The sequence below is a fragment of the Lipotes vexillifer genome, unplaced genomic scaffold (genome assembly GCF_000442215.2).
Source record: "Lipotes vexillifer unplaced genomic scaffold, Lipotes_vexillifer_v1.1 scaffold2235, whole genome shotgun sequence".
Lineage (NCBI taxonomy): Eukaryota > Metazoa > Chordata > Mammalia > Artiodactyla > Lipotidae > Lipotes > Lipotes vexillifer.
The window spans coordinates 23,802-41,383 of record NW_006797409.1 but is presented as its reverse complement, the minus strand read 5'-3'; the positions used below and the strand labels follow the sequence as shown (position 1 = coordinate 41,383).

The following is a 17,582-nucleotide window of genomic DNA, read 5'->3' as shown; positions in this document are numbered from 1 at the left end:
TAATCAGAAAAATTTATCCTGGCTAAAATAATGTCACAGTTAAAATGTTTCTTCTAGAATAGTTTGATTCCATGGTCTAAGCTCTGATCAGTTTTTGATTCTGTCACCTGCAATGGTGTAAGGAAAAAAAGTACTGTGAACTATCTTATTATCTTAGAAGCTTCTAGCTCTAACAGGGCACCATATTTGGGAACTCAAAGATATTTTTCAGAATGATGGAAATATTTTCCACAGACTCAGCCAAAGTGAAAGATGTGATATATGGAAACTCTGAAATGTTAAATATTTTAAAAAACAGCTTTTATTTCAGAAATGTCAGTGGACATTTATTCATGAGAACACCTGCTTAAGCAATTTAGCGTCAAGCAGGGTTTGTGTTTTAGGCCCTTTTAAACTTTGTGGTAATGATACATTATTAACCCAGCAAGACTGTAAAAGCCTTGAATACAGCAACAAGATTTCTTTTGGATCATGGTAACGTTTTAAGGTGAAAATAAGAGAACGAAAGAAAATCTTAATGGTACAGACTGTACTTAATAGAACAGGACTGAAGAGTCTGGCTCAATTAGAGAAAATCAGCTATTAGCTAACTGATAATTTCAAAAAATTTCAAGGTATAAGATATGGGTTTATGCATTCCTGTGACTGTACAATTAATGAGCATCTAACTATAGATTTTATATTGTCATTTGTTCATGTTACACTATATACTCTGGACAAGATCAGAATTTATCTAGTAAACTATAGAGTCTATTATAGCCTTTTATTTTAATTTGCTCTATTTTTCACAATTTTATCTTTTCTTGACTTCAGAGATCTGGAGATTTTTCTCTTGAGTCTAAATTATATATACATTTAGTAATTTTTCTGTTTTATGCAGGTAACAAAAGATTTTCTGCTGACATTTTCCGTTTGAAGATAATAGTGGAACTTTGTGAGGTAAAAGGTTCCACAGAGCTACTGGGTGGGACCGATAAGATTCTCTTGGGTCTCAATAGAAACAAGACTATCTAACTGACATAAAGGTACATAAATTGCCTAGGGGAAGGGACCAAATAAGCATCCTCATGATCCCCCTTTGTTGAGACACTAAGCTTAAATTAAAACCAGCCTACTTGCTGGCAGTAATAACAATAATCACAATAAAAAGCAAGGCTGGGAATCATCCAAGTGTTCAATTTAACTTCACACATTTGAGTTAAGTATTGATACTTAAAGGCATTATGTAGAAGGTGGCAGGGGAAGCGTTGGGGGAAGGATAGATTGGGAGTTTGAGATTGACACAAACACACTGCTATATTTAAATAGATAACCAACAAGGACCTACTGCAAAGCACATGGAACTCTGCTCAATATTTTGAAATAACCTAAATGGGAAAAGAATTTGAAAAAGAATCAATACATGTATAAGTATAACCGAATCACTTTGCTGTACACCTGAAACTAACACAACATTGTTAATCAATGATACTCCAATATAAAATAAAACTTAAAAAAAAGAAAATACAATGGAGAAAAGACAGCCTCTTCAATAAGTGGTGCTGGGAAAACTGGACAGCTACATGTAAAAGAATGAAATTAGAATGCTCCCTAACACCATACACAAAAATAAGCTCAAAATGGATACAAGACCTAAATGTAAGGCCAGACACTACCAAACTCTTAGAGGAAAACATAGGCGGAACACTCTATGACATAAATCACAGCAAGATCCTTTCTGACCCACCTCATAGAGAAATGGAAATAAAAGCAAAAATAAACAAATGGGACCTAATGAAACTTCAAAGCTTTTGCACAGCAAAGGAAACCATAAACAAGGCAAAAAGACAACCCTCAGAATGGGTGAAAATATTTGCAAATGAAGCAACTGACAAAGGGTTAATCTGCAAAATTCACAAGCGGCTCATGCAGTTCAATATCAAAAAAACAAAAAACCCAATCCAAAAATAGGCAGAAGACCTAAATAGACATTTCTCTAAAGAAGACATACAGATTGCCGACAACCACATGAAAGGATGCTCAACATCAGTAATCACTAGAGAAATGCATCAAAACTACAATGAGGTATCACCTCACACCAGTCAGAATGGCCATCATCAAAAAATCTACAAGCAATAAGTGCTGGAGAGGGTGTGGAGAAAAGGGAACCCTCTTGCACTGTTGGTGGGAATGTAAATTGATACAGCCACTATGGAGAACAGTATGGAGGTTCCTTAAAAAAACTAAAAATAGAACTACCATATGCCCCAGCAACCCCACTACTGGGCATACACCCTGAGAAAACCATAATTCAAAAAGAGTCATGTACCACAATATTCATTGCAGCTCTATTTACAGTAGCCAGGACATGGAAGCAACCTAAGTGTCCACTGACAGATGAATGGATGAAGAAGGTGTGGCACATATATACAATGGAATATTACTCAGCCATAAAAAGAAACGAAATTGAGTTATTTGTAGTGAGGTGGATGGACTTAGAGACTGTCATACGAATGAAGTAAGAAAGAGAAAAACAAATACCGTATGCTAACACATATATATGGAATCTAAAAAAAAAAAAAAAAAAAAGTGGTTCTGAAGAACCTAGGGGCAGGACAGGAATAAAGATGCAGACGTAGAGAATGGACTTGAGGACATGAGGAGGGGGAAAGGTAAGCTGGGACAAAGTGAGAGAGTGGCATGGACCTATATATACTATCAAATGTAAAATAGATAGCTAGTGGGAAGCAACCCCATAGCACAGGGAGATCAGCTCAGTGCTTTGTGACCACCTAGAGGGGTGGGATAGGGAGGGTGGGAGGGAGACGCAAGAGGGAAGAGGTATGGGGATATATGTATATGTATAGCTGATTCACTTTGTTATAAAGCAGAAACTAACACACCATTGTAAAGCAATTATACTCCAATAAAGATGTTAAAAAAATAAATAAAATAAATGTACAATGAGGAAATTTATTTGTATTCAATATGACAGACAAATAATTAAAAACAAAACAAAACAAAACATAAGTGTATATAGTACCAAACACCATAAATAAACCAAAAAGACAAATAAAAACAATGAAAAAAACTGCAGAATATATAATAATAAAAGCATCAATAGTCTTAAAAATATAAAGAGCTCCTATAAACAAGAAAAAAATATATATTCAAGGATAAAAATGTATAAAAGGCATCACTATTCATCTTTCTATACCAATTTTCAGATACATATATATGTAAATGGAAAATATAAAAAATGTTTAACCTCACTAGTAATAAAAAATGCAAATGTTGAAGCAATAGTAACACAAAAAATATTTTACTTGTCAACTTAGCAAAAATGATAAATATGTTATCAGGCAGGAAAACAGGTACTTCTTTGACACAACCTTCCTGGAAGGGCAATTTGGTAAAAGTCTTTAAAATATGCATTCTATTTTTAGGTATTTATCCTAAGTAAAGCCTTATGGATGTGTGCAAAGACTTAGCTACTTGTTCACTGAAGCTCTGTTTATAATAGTGGCAAACTAGAAACAACTTAAATGTCCAGCAACAAAGAAGGAGGTATACAGTCTAGCTCGTGGTTCATGATAGAATTTCATGCAGCCATGAAAAAAGATGGCACAGAATGACAGTCCTTAACCAGGGGTTATTCATCAGGTTCACCTGTGGAACTTTAAAAAAAGTATGGTGCCCCACACCCAGAAATTCTGATTTAGTAGGTCTGATTCTGTGTTATACTCTCAGTTGGGAACTACTGTTGCAGAAGTAGATTTAGTGACACAGAAAATTCTCGTTATATTGCAGAAAATAATTTTAGAAAAACAGATTACGTTATTATTAAGTAGAAAAATATATTCTCATCAAAGTGGGTATAGAGGGAACATATCTCACCATAATAAAAGCCATTTATGATATACCCATAGCCAATATAATACTCAATGGTGAAAAGCTGAAAGCCTTCCCAATAAATTCAGAAACAAGACAAGGATGCCCACTCTCACCACTTCTATTCAACACAGTATTGGAAGTCCAAGCCACAGCAATCAACAAGAAAGAGAAATAAAAGGTATCCAAATTGGAAGAGAAGAGGTAAAACTGTCACTATTTGCAGATGACATGATTCTCTATACAGAGAACAATAAAGACTCTACACAAAAACTAGTAGAACTAACAAATGAATTCAGTAAGGGGACTTCCCTGGAGGTCCAGTAGTTAAAACTCCATGCTTCCACTGCAGGGGGCATGGGTTTGATCCCTGATCGGGGAACTAAGATCCTGCATGCCATGCAGCATGGCCAAAGAAAAAAAGGAATTCAGTAAGGTAGCAGGATACAAGATTAACATACATAAATCTGTTGCATTTGTTAATACTAATAATGAAATATCAGAACGAGAAAGCAAAAAAGAAAATCCCATGTAAAATTACATCATATTGGCACAATACTGTAAATCAACTATACTTCAATAAATAAATAAATAAATAAAACAAAATTGTGTCCCAAAAAACCTAGGAATAAACTTAACCAAGGAAGTGAAAGACCTATACACTGAAAACTACAAAACACTGATAAAGGAAACTGAAGGTGATTCAAAGAAATGGAAAGATATCCCATGCTCTTGAATTGGAATAATTCATACTATTAAAATGGCCATACTGGGCTTCCCTGGTGGCGCAGTGGTTGAGAGTCCACCTGCCGATGCAGGGGACACGGGTTCGTGCCCTGATCCAGGAAGATCCCACATGCCGCGGAGTGGCTAGGCCCATGGCTAGCCATGAGCCATGGCTGCTGAGCCTGTGTGTCCAGAGCCTGTGCTCCGCAACGGGAGAGGCCACAACAGTGAGAGGCCCGCGTACCACAAAAAAAAAAAAAAAAAAAAAAAAAAAAAAATGGCCATACTACCCAAAGCTATCTACAGATTAAATGCAATCCCTATCAAAATACTAATGACATTTTCCACAGAACTATAACTAATAATCCTAAAATTTATATGGAATCTCAAAAGACCCAGAATTGCCAAAGCAGTCCTGAAGAAAAAAAACAAAGCTGGAGGCATAACACTTCCAGACTTCAGACAATACTGCAAAGCTACAGTAATCAAAACAGCATGGTATTGGCACAAAAACATACATACAGATCAATGGAACAGAATAGACAGCCCAGAAATAAACCCACACACCTACGGTCAATTAATCTATGACAAAAGAGGCAAGAATATACAATGGAGAAAAAAGTCTCTTCAGCAAGTGGCGCTGGGAAAGCTGGACAAACTCATGTAAATCAGTGAAATTAGAATACTCCTTCACATCATATACAAAAATAAACTCAAAATGGTTTAAAGACCTAAATATAAGACATGATATCATCAAACTCCTAGAAGAGAACATAGGCAAAACATTCTTAGACATAAATCATAGCAATATTATCTTAGATCAGGCTACCAAAGCAAAAGAAATAAAAGCAAAAATAAACCTAATCAAACTTAAAAGCTTTTGCATAGCAAAGGAAACCATCCACAAAATGGAGACAACACACTGAATGGGAGAAAATATTTGCAAACAATGCAACTGACAAGGAGTTAATATCCAAAATATACAACAATGCATACACCTCAATATCATAAAAGCAAACGACCCAATAAAGAAAATGGGCAGAAGACCTAAATAAACATTTTTCCAAAGACATACAGATGGCCAACAGGCACATGAAAAGATGCTCAGCATCACTAATTATTAGAGAAATGCAAATCAAAACCACAATGAGGTATCACCTCACACTGGTCAGAGTAGCTATCATCAAAAAGTCCACAAATAATAAATGCTGGAGAGGGTGTGAGGAAAAGGGAATCCTTATACACTGTCAGTGGGAATGTAAATTGGTGCATCCACTATGGAAAACAGTATGGAGATTCCTTAAAAAAATAAAAATAGAGCTACCATATAGACCCAGCAATCCCACTCCTGGGCATAGATCCAGAAAAAATGAAAACTCTAATTGGAAAAGATACATACACCTCAATGTTCGTAGCAGTACTATTTACAATAGCCAAGACATGGAAACAACCCAAGTGCCTATCAACAGACGACTGGTTTAAGATGTGGTGTATATATATACAGTGGACTATTACTCAGCCGTAAAAAAGAATGAAATATTGCCATTTGCAGCAACATGGATGGGCCTAGATAATATCATACTAACTGAAGTAAATCAAACAGAGAAAGACAAATATTATGTGATATCACTTATGTGTGGAATCTAAAAAATAATACAAATGAATGTATATACAAAACTGAAATAGAGTCACAGACATAGAAAACAGACTTATGGTTACCAAAGGGAAAAGGGAAGGGGGAGAGATAAATTAGGAGTATGGGATTAATAGATACAAATTACTGTATATAAAACAGATAAGCAACAAGGATTTACTGTATAGCATAGGGAACTATATGCAATAACTTGTAATAACCTATAATGGAAAATAATCTGAAAAAAATATATAACTGAATCACTTGTGCTGTATACCTGAAACTAACACAATATTAGAAATCAACTGTATTTCAATTTAAAAAAAAGGAAGAAAAAATACATGGCCTTGGGCTTCCCTGGTGGCGCAGTGGTTGAGAGTCCTCCTGCCGATGCGGGGGACACAGGTTCGTGCCCTGGTCCGGGAAGATCCCACATGCTGGGGAGTGGCTGGGCCCATGAGCCATGGCCGCTGAGCCTGCGTGTCCGGAGCCTGTGCTCCGCAACAGGAGAGGCCACAACAGTGAGAGGCCCGCATACCGCAAAAAAACAAAAAAACATGGCCTTCCTTTTCCTGTATTATGACAGATTAGATCTCCTCAATGACTTGACTGAAGAAAATTTTAAAGCTAAAAACAACATTAAAGAGAAAAATCTGCATATGCCTGAATAGAGAAAAGACAAGATGGCTATACTTCAACATGTGGTTATTTATTGGTGGTTATCTCTAAATGATAGAATTATTGCCTATTTTTCTTTTTCCTCTGTCATTTTCTCCTGCCAAATTGCTACAATTAATACATATGATTCTTCTTATTAGGAAAATAAAAACTTAAACATTCCCTTCTTATAAGTCACAAGCTCATTTAGAAAGGAAATGCCTGACAATCAAATAAGAGGTGTTCAAGAGTTGTAAACAATGCTTTATATATCTGTTCCTGAAAGAATCTTTCGCTTAGTTGTTTTAAATTCCCTGCCTATATTACGTCTTTACCAAGTTTCAACTATACCAGTTTGTATGTGATTATAAAAGAGGATTCAGTTCAAGAAAATCAACACTGACTGAAAGACAAACTTTGTGCACTGTAGCAGCTCTCATCTTTTAGATAGCCCAGGCCAGGCAACCTGACAACAGCTAACATACCCCAGGCTATACAAGTATAAAGCTCAAAAGCAGGAAGACTAAGCAAAGGAAAAGCAACTTACCTCTCCATTTCTAGGTGGATCCTCCATGGCTGTTGCCTCCTCAAGTAGACGGATGCTTGATGACACGTTTGCACTGACTTTCCCTAGTGACACTGCCTTCAGCAGCTCATTCATTTTCTTCCTAGTTTCCTCCTTTGTAACAGCCAGCTCTCTGTTTTGGATCTCTGCACGGTGCCAATGCTGCCATTCTGTAAAATGGTGTCGGAGAACTTGTTTCCGGTTATAGTCAGTGGCCAGTTGTTGTTTTCTAAGAAACAAAGCACTTCCATTAAAAAAAAGAAGCCATTTGCTGCTTTTCGGTGATAATATAAGTGAAATACAAGTCCAAAGGAGTCCCAGAAATGCTCCATTTTAGCTCCAGCTTATTCTTTTATTTAAGCTCAAAGGAATCATTTTATAAAGCTCCCCAAGGCAAAGGGTCTGCTCATAGAAGTCATTGGCACCTCAAGGCATTGCTTTAGAAGACTGACTGTTCTGTTCTATCACAACACAAAGGCATATTAAATTTTTTGATTACCATAAAATAGTTTCTGAGAGCTTTTGGAGGGGAAGGAGCAGAAAGAATAGGTATTCAAATAACTGCTTTTAAAAAATATGCATACATGAGGGAGCTATTCAGCTATACTTGAAAATCTAAGGAAGACAAGATGTTTGGGAGAAAGAGAAAGGAACGAAACTTAACAAGTGAATTGTCAATAATTAAGTATAAGACATAAAAATCGCCATGAAATTATGACGGTGGATCTTGTGAAAGAACGACTTGGTCAGGGAAAGGATCTCTATAGAGAAGGTCTCATTTACCAAAGCCATAAACTGAGTGAATGAAGAACTGCTTTGTGAAGACACTTGTTGAACATTAGAAATGTGTGAAGGCACTTGCTCTCGGAGAACTCACTCACAGCCTAGTAGGGGGTCTGATTCACTCTCTTCCTAAGGAGGAGCTCCTTTTGATTCCTGGAAACTTCATGATGTTAAGGGAAGTGCCTGAGTGGAGTTGGGAACTGCCAGCTACATTTCCCTCCCAAAGGGACTCTCCATTAGGAGACATGTTTGTGGTAGCCAGTTGAGAATTCAAGTGTAGAGATTTCTGAGATCAATCTATAAGTGGATGATTATTGTCTCTGAAGAAGTGAGCTGTAGAGCTTGGAACTTATGTCGCAACCAGGGTCAGTTTCGAGGTTTAAGATCTAAGATTGTTTAGATACTTACGTGATTTTATCTTGTAAAGATGACTGGAATAAGGTCTCTACAACACTATTTGCATATCCATTTCTGTTAAACATAAATAATGTTTAACCCTCCTCATGGACTTTTTGGGGTCATATCAAAAAAATCGTAACATTTTAAGCCAATGAGTCAGAAGAACATTTTTAGTTTTTAAATGCTTAAGTGACTTTTAAACTTTTTGACTGCCACCTAAAGAAAAAAGTGTCACACTATGACTTCAAAATAAGTTGATGTGTGTACATGTGCATGAAACAAAAGTATATATAATTGAAACAAAGGTTCCACCAAACGATATTCACCCTTACTACCAGAGATGTACTCCAATGCTTCTTTTCTAATCTTTTCTATTTTTTAAAAAATATGCCTCATCTTGAGCCTAATTTTAGGACCCATTAATGAGTTAAAACCCTTAGTTTGAAATACTACTCTAGAGTCACAGAATTTAACATTATGTCGGAGAAGTTGGGTGAAACAACCAATTAGTGAGAGTAGTGTTGACTGAAATAACAGAATTCAGGGTAAATGCTAACAGCAGTTCTGCCAAGAGCATATTTCATTATATATAATTGCTTCTTTCTAATGCAATGATAGATAATAAATACGATTGACTGATGGGTTTTATAATAAAAATACAATATAGGTGGTAATAAACATCTATATATAATATTTTACTTTGATGGAAAAAAAGAAAGTATCTGAAACTGAATAATCTTGAAATAAAAATTTTAAAAGAAATAAGAATAATAAATCAGGTAGCAACGCAGGTGAGAACAAAGCTCCAAAAATATCAATGTCTAAATAGTGAAACAAACAAAACACCTGATGGCATTTTACTCAAGTACGTGGAAATCATGTATTTCCACAGACTAGAAGACATATGTTGCAGTCTGATTAATGTAAAATTTGATTTACATCAATCTGCTTAGGAAGGAGGAGTGTGAAATTTACCTGATGAGTTAATTTCATGTTTTTACAGCATAAACAGCCAAAAGCCACACTGGAGTTCTGACTGTCAAGGAGAGGGTTATTTGGACAGTATGAAAAGGCAAAGAGAAAAATATTTCTGATAAATATAACAAAAAGACTAAACAGTAAAAAACAAGGTGGGTTAAAAAATGCGTGTGAATTATTGTGTTTAGAGCCCTCTCTATCATGATCATGCAGGAGATTTGAAGATGTACTTAAGATATCGATGTTCATGGGAAGGGCAGGAACACAGAAGCTAGGGATCCAGAGACAAGACTGGTGCTACTCTTGCTCGCTTGCAGTTCACTTCAGCAGAGTGACAATATTGCAGATAAGTCCATTTCTATACTTTTTTTAAAAGAATGGATGCACTTATAAAGTTATTTATTTTATTTATTTATTTTTGGCTGTGTTGGGTCTTCGTTGCTGCACATGGGCTTTCTCTAATTGCCGCGAGCGGGGGCTGCTTGTCACTGCGGTGCGCAGGCTTCTTATCGCGGTGGCTTCTCCTGTTGCGGAGCACGGGCTCTAGGCACACAGGCTTCAGTAGTTGTGGCACACAGGTTCTAGGCACGTGGGCTTCAGTAGTTGCAGGACGCAGGGCTCAGTAGTTGTGGCGCACGGGCTTAGCTGCTCTGTGACATGTGGGATCTTCCCGGATCAGGGCTCAAACCCACATCCCCTGCACTGGCAGGCGGACTCCCAACCACTCCGCCACCAGGGAAGTCCCCCTTTCTATACTTTTTAAATGATGACTCTAAAAACACAAATATTTCTGAAAGTGAAAAATCACTTAAATTTCTTAAAAGCTTAGTCAGATGTGATTTACTTGGGCATGCTAACCCAAAGAAATGGTTCCACAGTTCCCAGATAATCATAAAATGAAGGACAGAGTTTCTTTATGGAAAACATCCTAACCCAATATGTTTCCAAGCTGAAATCAGGGAATTTCTGGCAAGGGTCTATAAACTGATCATTATAATTATACAACTGCATGCAGAGAAAGACTGTCTCTAGAGAACTAAGAATATAAGATATATAGGTTTAAACAGGAATTTAAATATGAACCAGGATGCTTAGAATCAACACCTCAATTGATACTCAGTTATTGATTCACATTCTAAAACACAGTAGTCAGAAGAACACCAAGTAGATATAGGACACTGGGCAAGCAGCTGAAAGTATCTAAATTCCTCCTCAAAGATGGTGTCACTCTAACAACAACAACAAGCCCTATACTGCCTATCCTACAGGATTTTGTTTTTAAAGATGTAATTAAATTTTATAAAGAACCTGAAAATATAGAACAAATTCACATGTAAGGTAATAACACTATCTTAGGACAAGACTACTAGATATCTAAAAAGTGTCTTGAATTTTTTAAAGGGAAATGAGGAATGACAAATAAATAACCACATACTACTGATCTGGTTGAGTGCTGAAATCTGAACAGAACATAAAAATAGCAGTGATGCAAACAGCTGCATTTAGGACGGGCAGGTTCAGCAGGAATAGGAATGCATAAGCTAATGCATTCAGAAATGCACCAAGTAGCCCCCCAGGGAAAACGTGGAAGATAACACAGTTCTGTTTTAAAGAGTTTTAAAGTCAGCCAGTCAATGCAAGTCTGGTCCTCCTGCCTCTCTGGCAGATACCAGGAGCTTTATCAGCTTCAGATGCCATGCAGTTTCTAGCCTCTCAACTGGATACCCAGGTGAGCACAGAGGGAAGGGCAATGGACCATGACTAACAGAGGTGCTCCATAAATGACTGCCCTAACGCACGCTGAAATCAGGAGTGCTGGGAATGGGGAATATCTGACAGTCTCTTTTCAATTCAGTCTCCCCACCCCTAGGCTAGCCTGGAGGGTTCACCCCAGCCTGTTCCCACACAAGCTGCATATGTGCTGGTTTACCAGTTTTCCCCTAAACTGAAAAGTGCTCTCTTCTACTTAGCCACGATCTGTCTCTCAGAAGACGGGACCAAAGAGTTTCTATTTTTAAAAAGCTGTTTGGGGGACTGTAATGCATGATAGCCAAGTCTATGTCACTCCTAAGTTTTTATATTATTGTGCCTTCTGCTGCAATTATTTTTAGTATTTGGGTAAATTTTTAACTTCTTCACTTAGATTGAAAACTCCTAGAAGGCAGGAGTACCCCTGCTCGTACTTAAGAAAGAGTCTAGGGACTTCCCTGGCAGTCCAGTGGTTAAGACTCCACACTCCCAATGCAGGGGGCCCGGGTTCAATCCCTGGTCGGGGAACTAAGATCCCACATGCCTCATGGCATGGCCAAAAAAAGTCTAGTACACAGTAAGCATCAGTAAAGCTGACTGACTGACTATATGCTATCAAACAGAATAAATGAATGAGTGAATGAATGAATGCCATGGTTTAAGGGACATCACAGGGCCAGTTTTTCTACTGGCCTGCCACTGTACCCTCAAATCCCCATCACTTACATTTTGGGCACTGTTTCCAGACAATGCCTATTAATGTATAAGTTTCCTGGGAGGGATAACATCAGTTGAGGAGTACAGAGACAGAGCATGAGGGGAGAGAGGGACACAGGGAAGAGATAAAAGCCTGTTCCAGGAAAGGCCCAAAGTTTTGGTACAAAGTACCAAGACTCAGGAAGGGTGGGTAGAGGATGTTGAAACAAACCCTGCTTCTTCCCAATTTGTCTAGGGCTGGCTGTAAATTGAGAGAAGAAGGGAGAGAGGAGGAATGAAAGATCTGGAGCCAACTTTCAAAAGGGAATATGCTAAAGAATTTAAAAATACAGTTCAAATTCCCATACCACCATTTCCAAGGGTCTAATTTAGCGTGTGTACCAGAATTCTGTTGTATTGCCTGAGTGACTGAATCCTTAGTTAGAGTTTGGGAATATTTGTTAATGTCGCAATTGTATTACAATATTGTATTGAAATTTTATAACACCATTACCATAACTACTTTTAAAAGAAAAGAGATGGACAAAAATTCCTATTAGGGAGAGCAAGGTACATTTTTTAGAAGAAATACACGGATGACCTTGGAGTGGAGTGAGACTCTGAGCACAGGCTCAGTAAGAAAATATGGTGGCTGGACTTCCCTGATGGCACAGTGGTTAAGAATCCGCCTGCTAATGCAGGGGACGCGGGTTCAAGCCCTGGTCTGGGAAGATCCCACATGCCGCGGAGCAACTAAGCCTGTGCGCCACAACTACTGAGCCTGCGCTCTAGAGCACGCGAGCCACAACTACTGAAGCCCATGTGCCTAGAGCCCATGCTCTGCAACAAGAGAAGCCACTGCATTGAGAAGCCTGCACACCACAATGAGGAGTAGCCCCCGCTCACCGTAACTAGAGAGAGCCCGCGTGCGGCAACGAAGACTCAACGCAGCCAAAAATAAATAAATAAATAAATTTATAAAGAAGAAAATATGGTGGCTAAATCATGAATGAGAAGAAGCGAGGGATCTGTTGTTGCTCCAGAGAGAAAGTGGGAAGAACAAAAAGGAAAGAAGGCAAAGAAAGAAGTCCAAAAGGCTGGGCCCTGCATAGCCAGTAAGAGGAAAGCCCAAGTGGCAAAAACGAATGTGGATTCAAGAGCTGGAGGCTAAGGACACAGCTGACATCTGAGAAACAGACACAGCAAATGATTTCCATGTCCAGGTGGATGGGCCAAAGAACCACTTATGTCTTGTCAATCTGGTAAGAGTTTAGTTGCTACAATGAGTAACCCATTTACAATAAATGCACTCTATCCCTCGATCTCACTATTTAGAAAAAAGTGCTTGAAAATGTTATGGAGTTAAATTGCAGGAGAGGAAGCAACTGAGCTCTTCATTCATCCACTAACTCATCTATTATTCAACAATTATGTATTTGGTGTCCACAGAGGAACTGGGAGAGACTCCGATGAGCACGGTAAAGAGGGTCCTGGCTCTCCTGACACCCCCGATCCCACTGACATTTCTTGGTTTCTGCTTGTATTGATAGTAGCTACCTTTGAGCTTTTTTCTCCACCTCTATTATTCCAACCTTCTTTGAACAAAATCACCTAACAATTTCCTAAAACAATCTCTGGAACAAAGAACAACATGCAGAGAGCCCGGGATCTGTAGGAAAGCAGCATGAAGGACAGTTTGTATCTAATAGCTCCTTTCTTATATGTTTCTAGCATAACTTGTTATTTCTTCATTATTGATCTTGTTTTACATCTACAATCATCTGAAGTCAACTGCAATATAACTGAAAAACATGACTGTCTTAGGGAGCCATCACCTACATGCTATTTAACTAGGAGCAGCATGTTATAGGAAAAAGCATCTGACTCAGCATCAAAAGGACCAGGCTCTAGTCCTGGACTGGCTACTCGTAACTTTATGACTTGAGACAGTTGTTTATCCTTTTTGTGCCTTACTTTTATCATCTGTAAAATGAGGGGCTGGATCAGATGCTCCTTGAGGTGCTTTCCTACTCTAAGAATTTTTTGCTTTAAAGTTTTATAGTAAAAAAAATTATTATAAGTTAAATATTTTCTAACTCTGACAGTTTAAAAAATGTAGCACCCATTCTGAACATTTAAAAATAGACACTTGAAAATAATTCACAGATATGAGACAAGAAGTTCTAAGAGGATCTTTAAAAAAAATTGGCACATAATGCTATTATGAAATCCCCATTTAGTGCTTTTATATTTAAATAGTTTAATTGGAATGAATCTGAAGTTTGTCAGATTTTTCTTCTACAAGTTTCTTCTGGCATGTAAATTTCACAGACCACTTTTACCTTTAACATCTTAGTTGCCACTCCCTCTATGCCCACACTTATGATGCTTCCCCTTTCCAACACCTCCAATTTCTCTTCTTTATCCAACAAATCCAGCTTTGAGTAAGTTATCATCCCAATTCCTTGGATCAATCACTAGGTCCTGAAAATTTAGACATAAATTGTGAAAGAGCTTTTTTTCCCCCCCACTGAAGATTTCCACCAGCATACTGTAGGAAAGGAAAACTGTCTAGGTCACCCTCCTGTTTAAAAACCTTCAGGAATTCACCTTTATTTACCTAAGAACGCCTAAACTCCTTGCCCTAGCATTTAAGGCCTTCCACGAGTTGATGAACTTGACAACCACATGCTTGATGATTTCCAGCCACACGTAATGCCATTACCTCATCTCCCTCTTTCTACCTAGGAACATCCTACTTATTGTTCAGAGCCCAGCAAGACCCATCTTCCTGATAAAGCCTTTCCGGACACTCTGTAGGAGCCTCCCCAGTTACTTCCCTCTACTAAGTTCTCAGCAGCAGGAGATGCATTACAAAGTTTACAATGTTAATCCATACCTGTACTGTTTCTATATCTCGTTTTCCCCACAAAACTGAGTTCTTTGAGGACAAGGGGCCATGTGTCAGGCTCCTAAGTATTCTCCCCAGGGCCTGATGCTGTCACAGGGATGCACAACTCCAGGGGGCGCCATTCCCTTCTACATGATGATACTTTCACATACCATTCATCCAATTTTTCACCCAGAAGGAATAACAGAGTGGCTCGTCAAAAAGTGATTAAATGTAAGACCATGAACTCCTCCCTCCAGCTCCCCCAACCAATAAACAAATGGCTCCTTCTACATCTATGATTTCAGTTCAAGAATGCAAAGTTGACCTTGGAAATGAAAAGAAGAAAATGTATTTGATTTTAGGATGATGGAACAAAGAAAGTTTTATTTGAAGGCAAATTCTGTGTCATTCACAAGCTTAAGAGGGAGCTGATATAAAGGTGTCCAAAACCTCTAAAGAAGGTGTGGGGGAAGGGAGAAATCACCCTTGCCAGGTCTGCCTTCCCAGATGAATGTTCCCTGTTTCCCTAATTAACATTCCATTTGCAGACAGTGATTTCTCTCAATGAGAATTACTACTGCATAAGCCAAATTCTGTCTTCTAAATTGTAAGATGGTCCAGGGTGCAATGATACTACATCAAAGGATAAGGGAAAAAGCATAATACTTGCTTCCTTTAAAAAAGGAAAGCATGTACATTGGTATATTTTAATCAAAAATTTTTTTTCACTTATAATTTTCCATTACAATTTTCTAGTTTGGGATGTAACAGAGAAAAACAGTGATTATCATATATTATAAGTAGATGAGATGATTCCAGTGAACAGCATTTTTAGAGTTTATTTCTGGATTCTTCAGGAGGAAAGATGTCCTACATAAACATACTAGAAGGATTTTCATGGCATAAGTAATAGTACCTGTTTTCTTCCCTAAGGTCATTTTCCATGGCTTGAGTCTCCCGCCCCAACTTCTGGGATCTTGTGTAGTCTCTCCAGGCCCGCAGGACCTTCAGTTGCAACTTCCAGTCAGACAGGGTCCCAGCTTTCCCCAGCTTAATCCTATGATCAAGAATCAGCTTGTGCCAGGCAGAGAAATACCGTTTTTGACACTGCAATGGAAACATTGGAAAATCAGTACTAGGGTTTCTAATATCTACTAGTGAGAACCCTGTCCTCAGATATCCCCCTCACACTTTTTCTCACAAATCTAGGAACTGTTGTCTTGATGGAAGGGGAACAGACAATTGCTTTATGCTCAAATGACAAGAAATATTCAAGCCATGCAACGAAGGCACTGTCAGCCTCATGGCAAACTAAAGCATTTAATCCTCACTGTAAGGCACCAGTCCTATGCAGAGCTGGAGTAACTGTCACAACTAAGATCTAAGTTAAGGGGCTTGTTTGAGAGACTTGAAAGGCCTGCTTCCAACAGATCTCCCCTGCCAGGCTGTCTTGGAGTTTAAAATACCATTGACCATTATCACCACTGATGTCCTACACAAATGAACATGGGAGATCCCACAGGATGGAATGGGGTCTCTGGTCCCTGGGAACAAGATGGCTAAAAACAGCTTCAGCTGGGCTACCACTGACCACGTCAGGGCTTTGGTGAACACTCCTACAGAAGCTAGATACGCGGGCTGCTTGTGTTCTTTCACTATATGTATCTGACAACAAATCAGACAAGGTCTACTGACCCTAAGCATGTCCCCAGAGAAGTACTTACGGTCCTAGGCTAAGAAAATCTCTGCGATCTAGGCCTTGCCTACATCTTCTATCTTCACAGCAAACTTTATGCTCCTACTATATCAAACTACTTTCAGCTCTTGGTCTTATACCAACCACACCGTTCCGTGCTTTTCTATCTATGGTCATAGTAATTTCTCTGTCCTTTTCTGCCCTCTCTCTGCCTATTTCAAGAGTCACCTCTCTCAGGAAGCCCTCCTAATGCCAATCACTCTCCCCACATGTAAGTGCCCTTCCACTGTGTTCCCAGAGCAACCTATGCTTTCTTTAGTCAAAATGGTCATCACACCGTGTTATAATCACCTGTTTACCAGTTTCCACAAGACTGTGAGCCTCCAGAAGGAGGGACTGGCAGATCTGAGAGTACCACGTGTGAGGAGCACTGAAACAGAAAGTAACCTCACAGGAAGTGACTCTGGGAGGTATAGGAGATGCCTGCTGACCAGCTTCGAGAACTTGGTAGCCATATCAGGGTCAGCCCTATTTATTGCTTCTTTCTCTTTAAAAATACTTGTCTTTCACTATTTCAACATTTAGTAAGCTGTGTTTGAATTTGGGAATTCTGAACAAAGTTGTTTAAGATATAATCTCTATTTTTGAAAGGTTATAGGGAGAGAGAATATATAAATTAAAAGACCAATAACATGAGAGAGCACAGACTAGACTTCTTAGAAATAGCCCATTTGGCCTGAAATATTTTCTACAAAAGAAACCAATTATATTCCCATTTAGACAGCCTACAAAATCTTCTTTATTATAATTTTCCATTAGGAGAAACCATGGCAGTCTTTAAAAAGCCCTTGTTCCCTTTCCATTATGTCAAATGAGGGCACGTTTCCTAGACCTTCGCCTTAGATTCTGTGGAAGGAAAGGAGGGAAGGAGGGAAAG

At 38.5% G+C, this 17,582-nt stretch overlaps 1 protein-coding gene across 1 annotated transcript in view; it reads right to left on the bottom strand.

Annotated features, from left to right (window-relative positions):
* Positions 1-17,582, bottom strand: part of CCDC191 (coiled-coil domain containing 191) — a gene marked incomplete at its 5' end in the record, with an annotated part of 80,414 nt that overhangs the window by 41,044 nt on the left and 21,788 nt on the right. The window contains 2 exons of the mRNA XM_007469531.1: positions 7,434-7,680; positions 15,866-16,056. Of these exons, the coding sequence (XP_007469593.1) occupies positions 7,434-7,680; positions 15,866-16,056 (438 nt within the window). The remainder of the gene's footprint in view (positions 1-7,433; positions 7,681-15,865; positions 16,057-17,582) is intronic.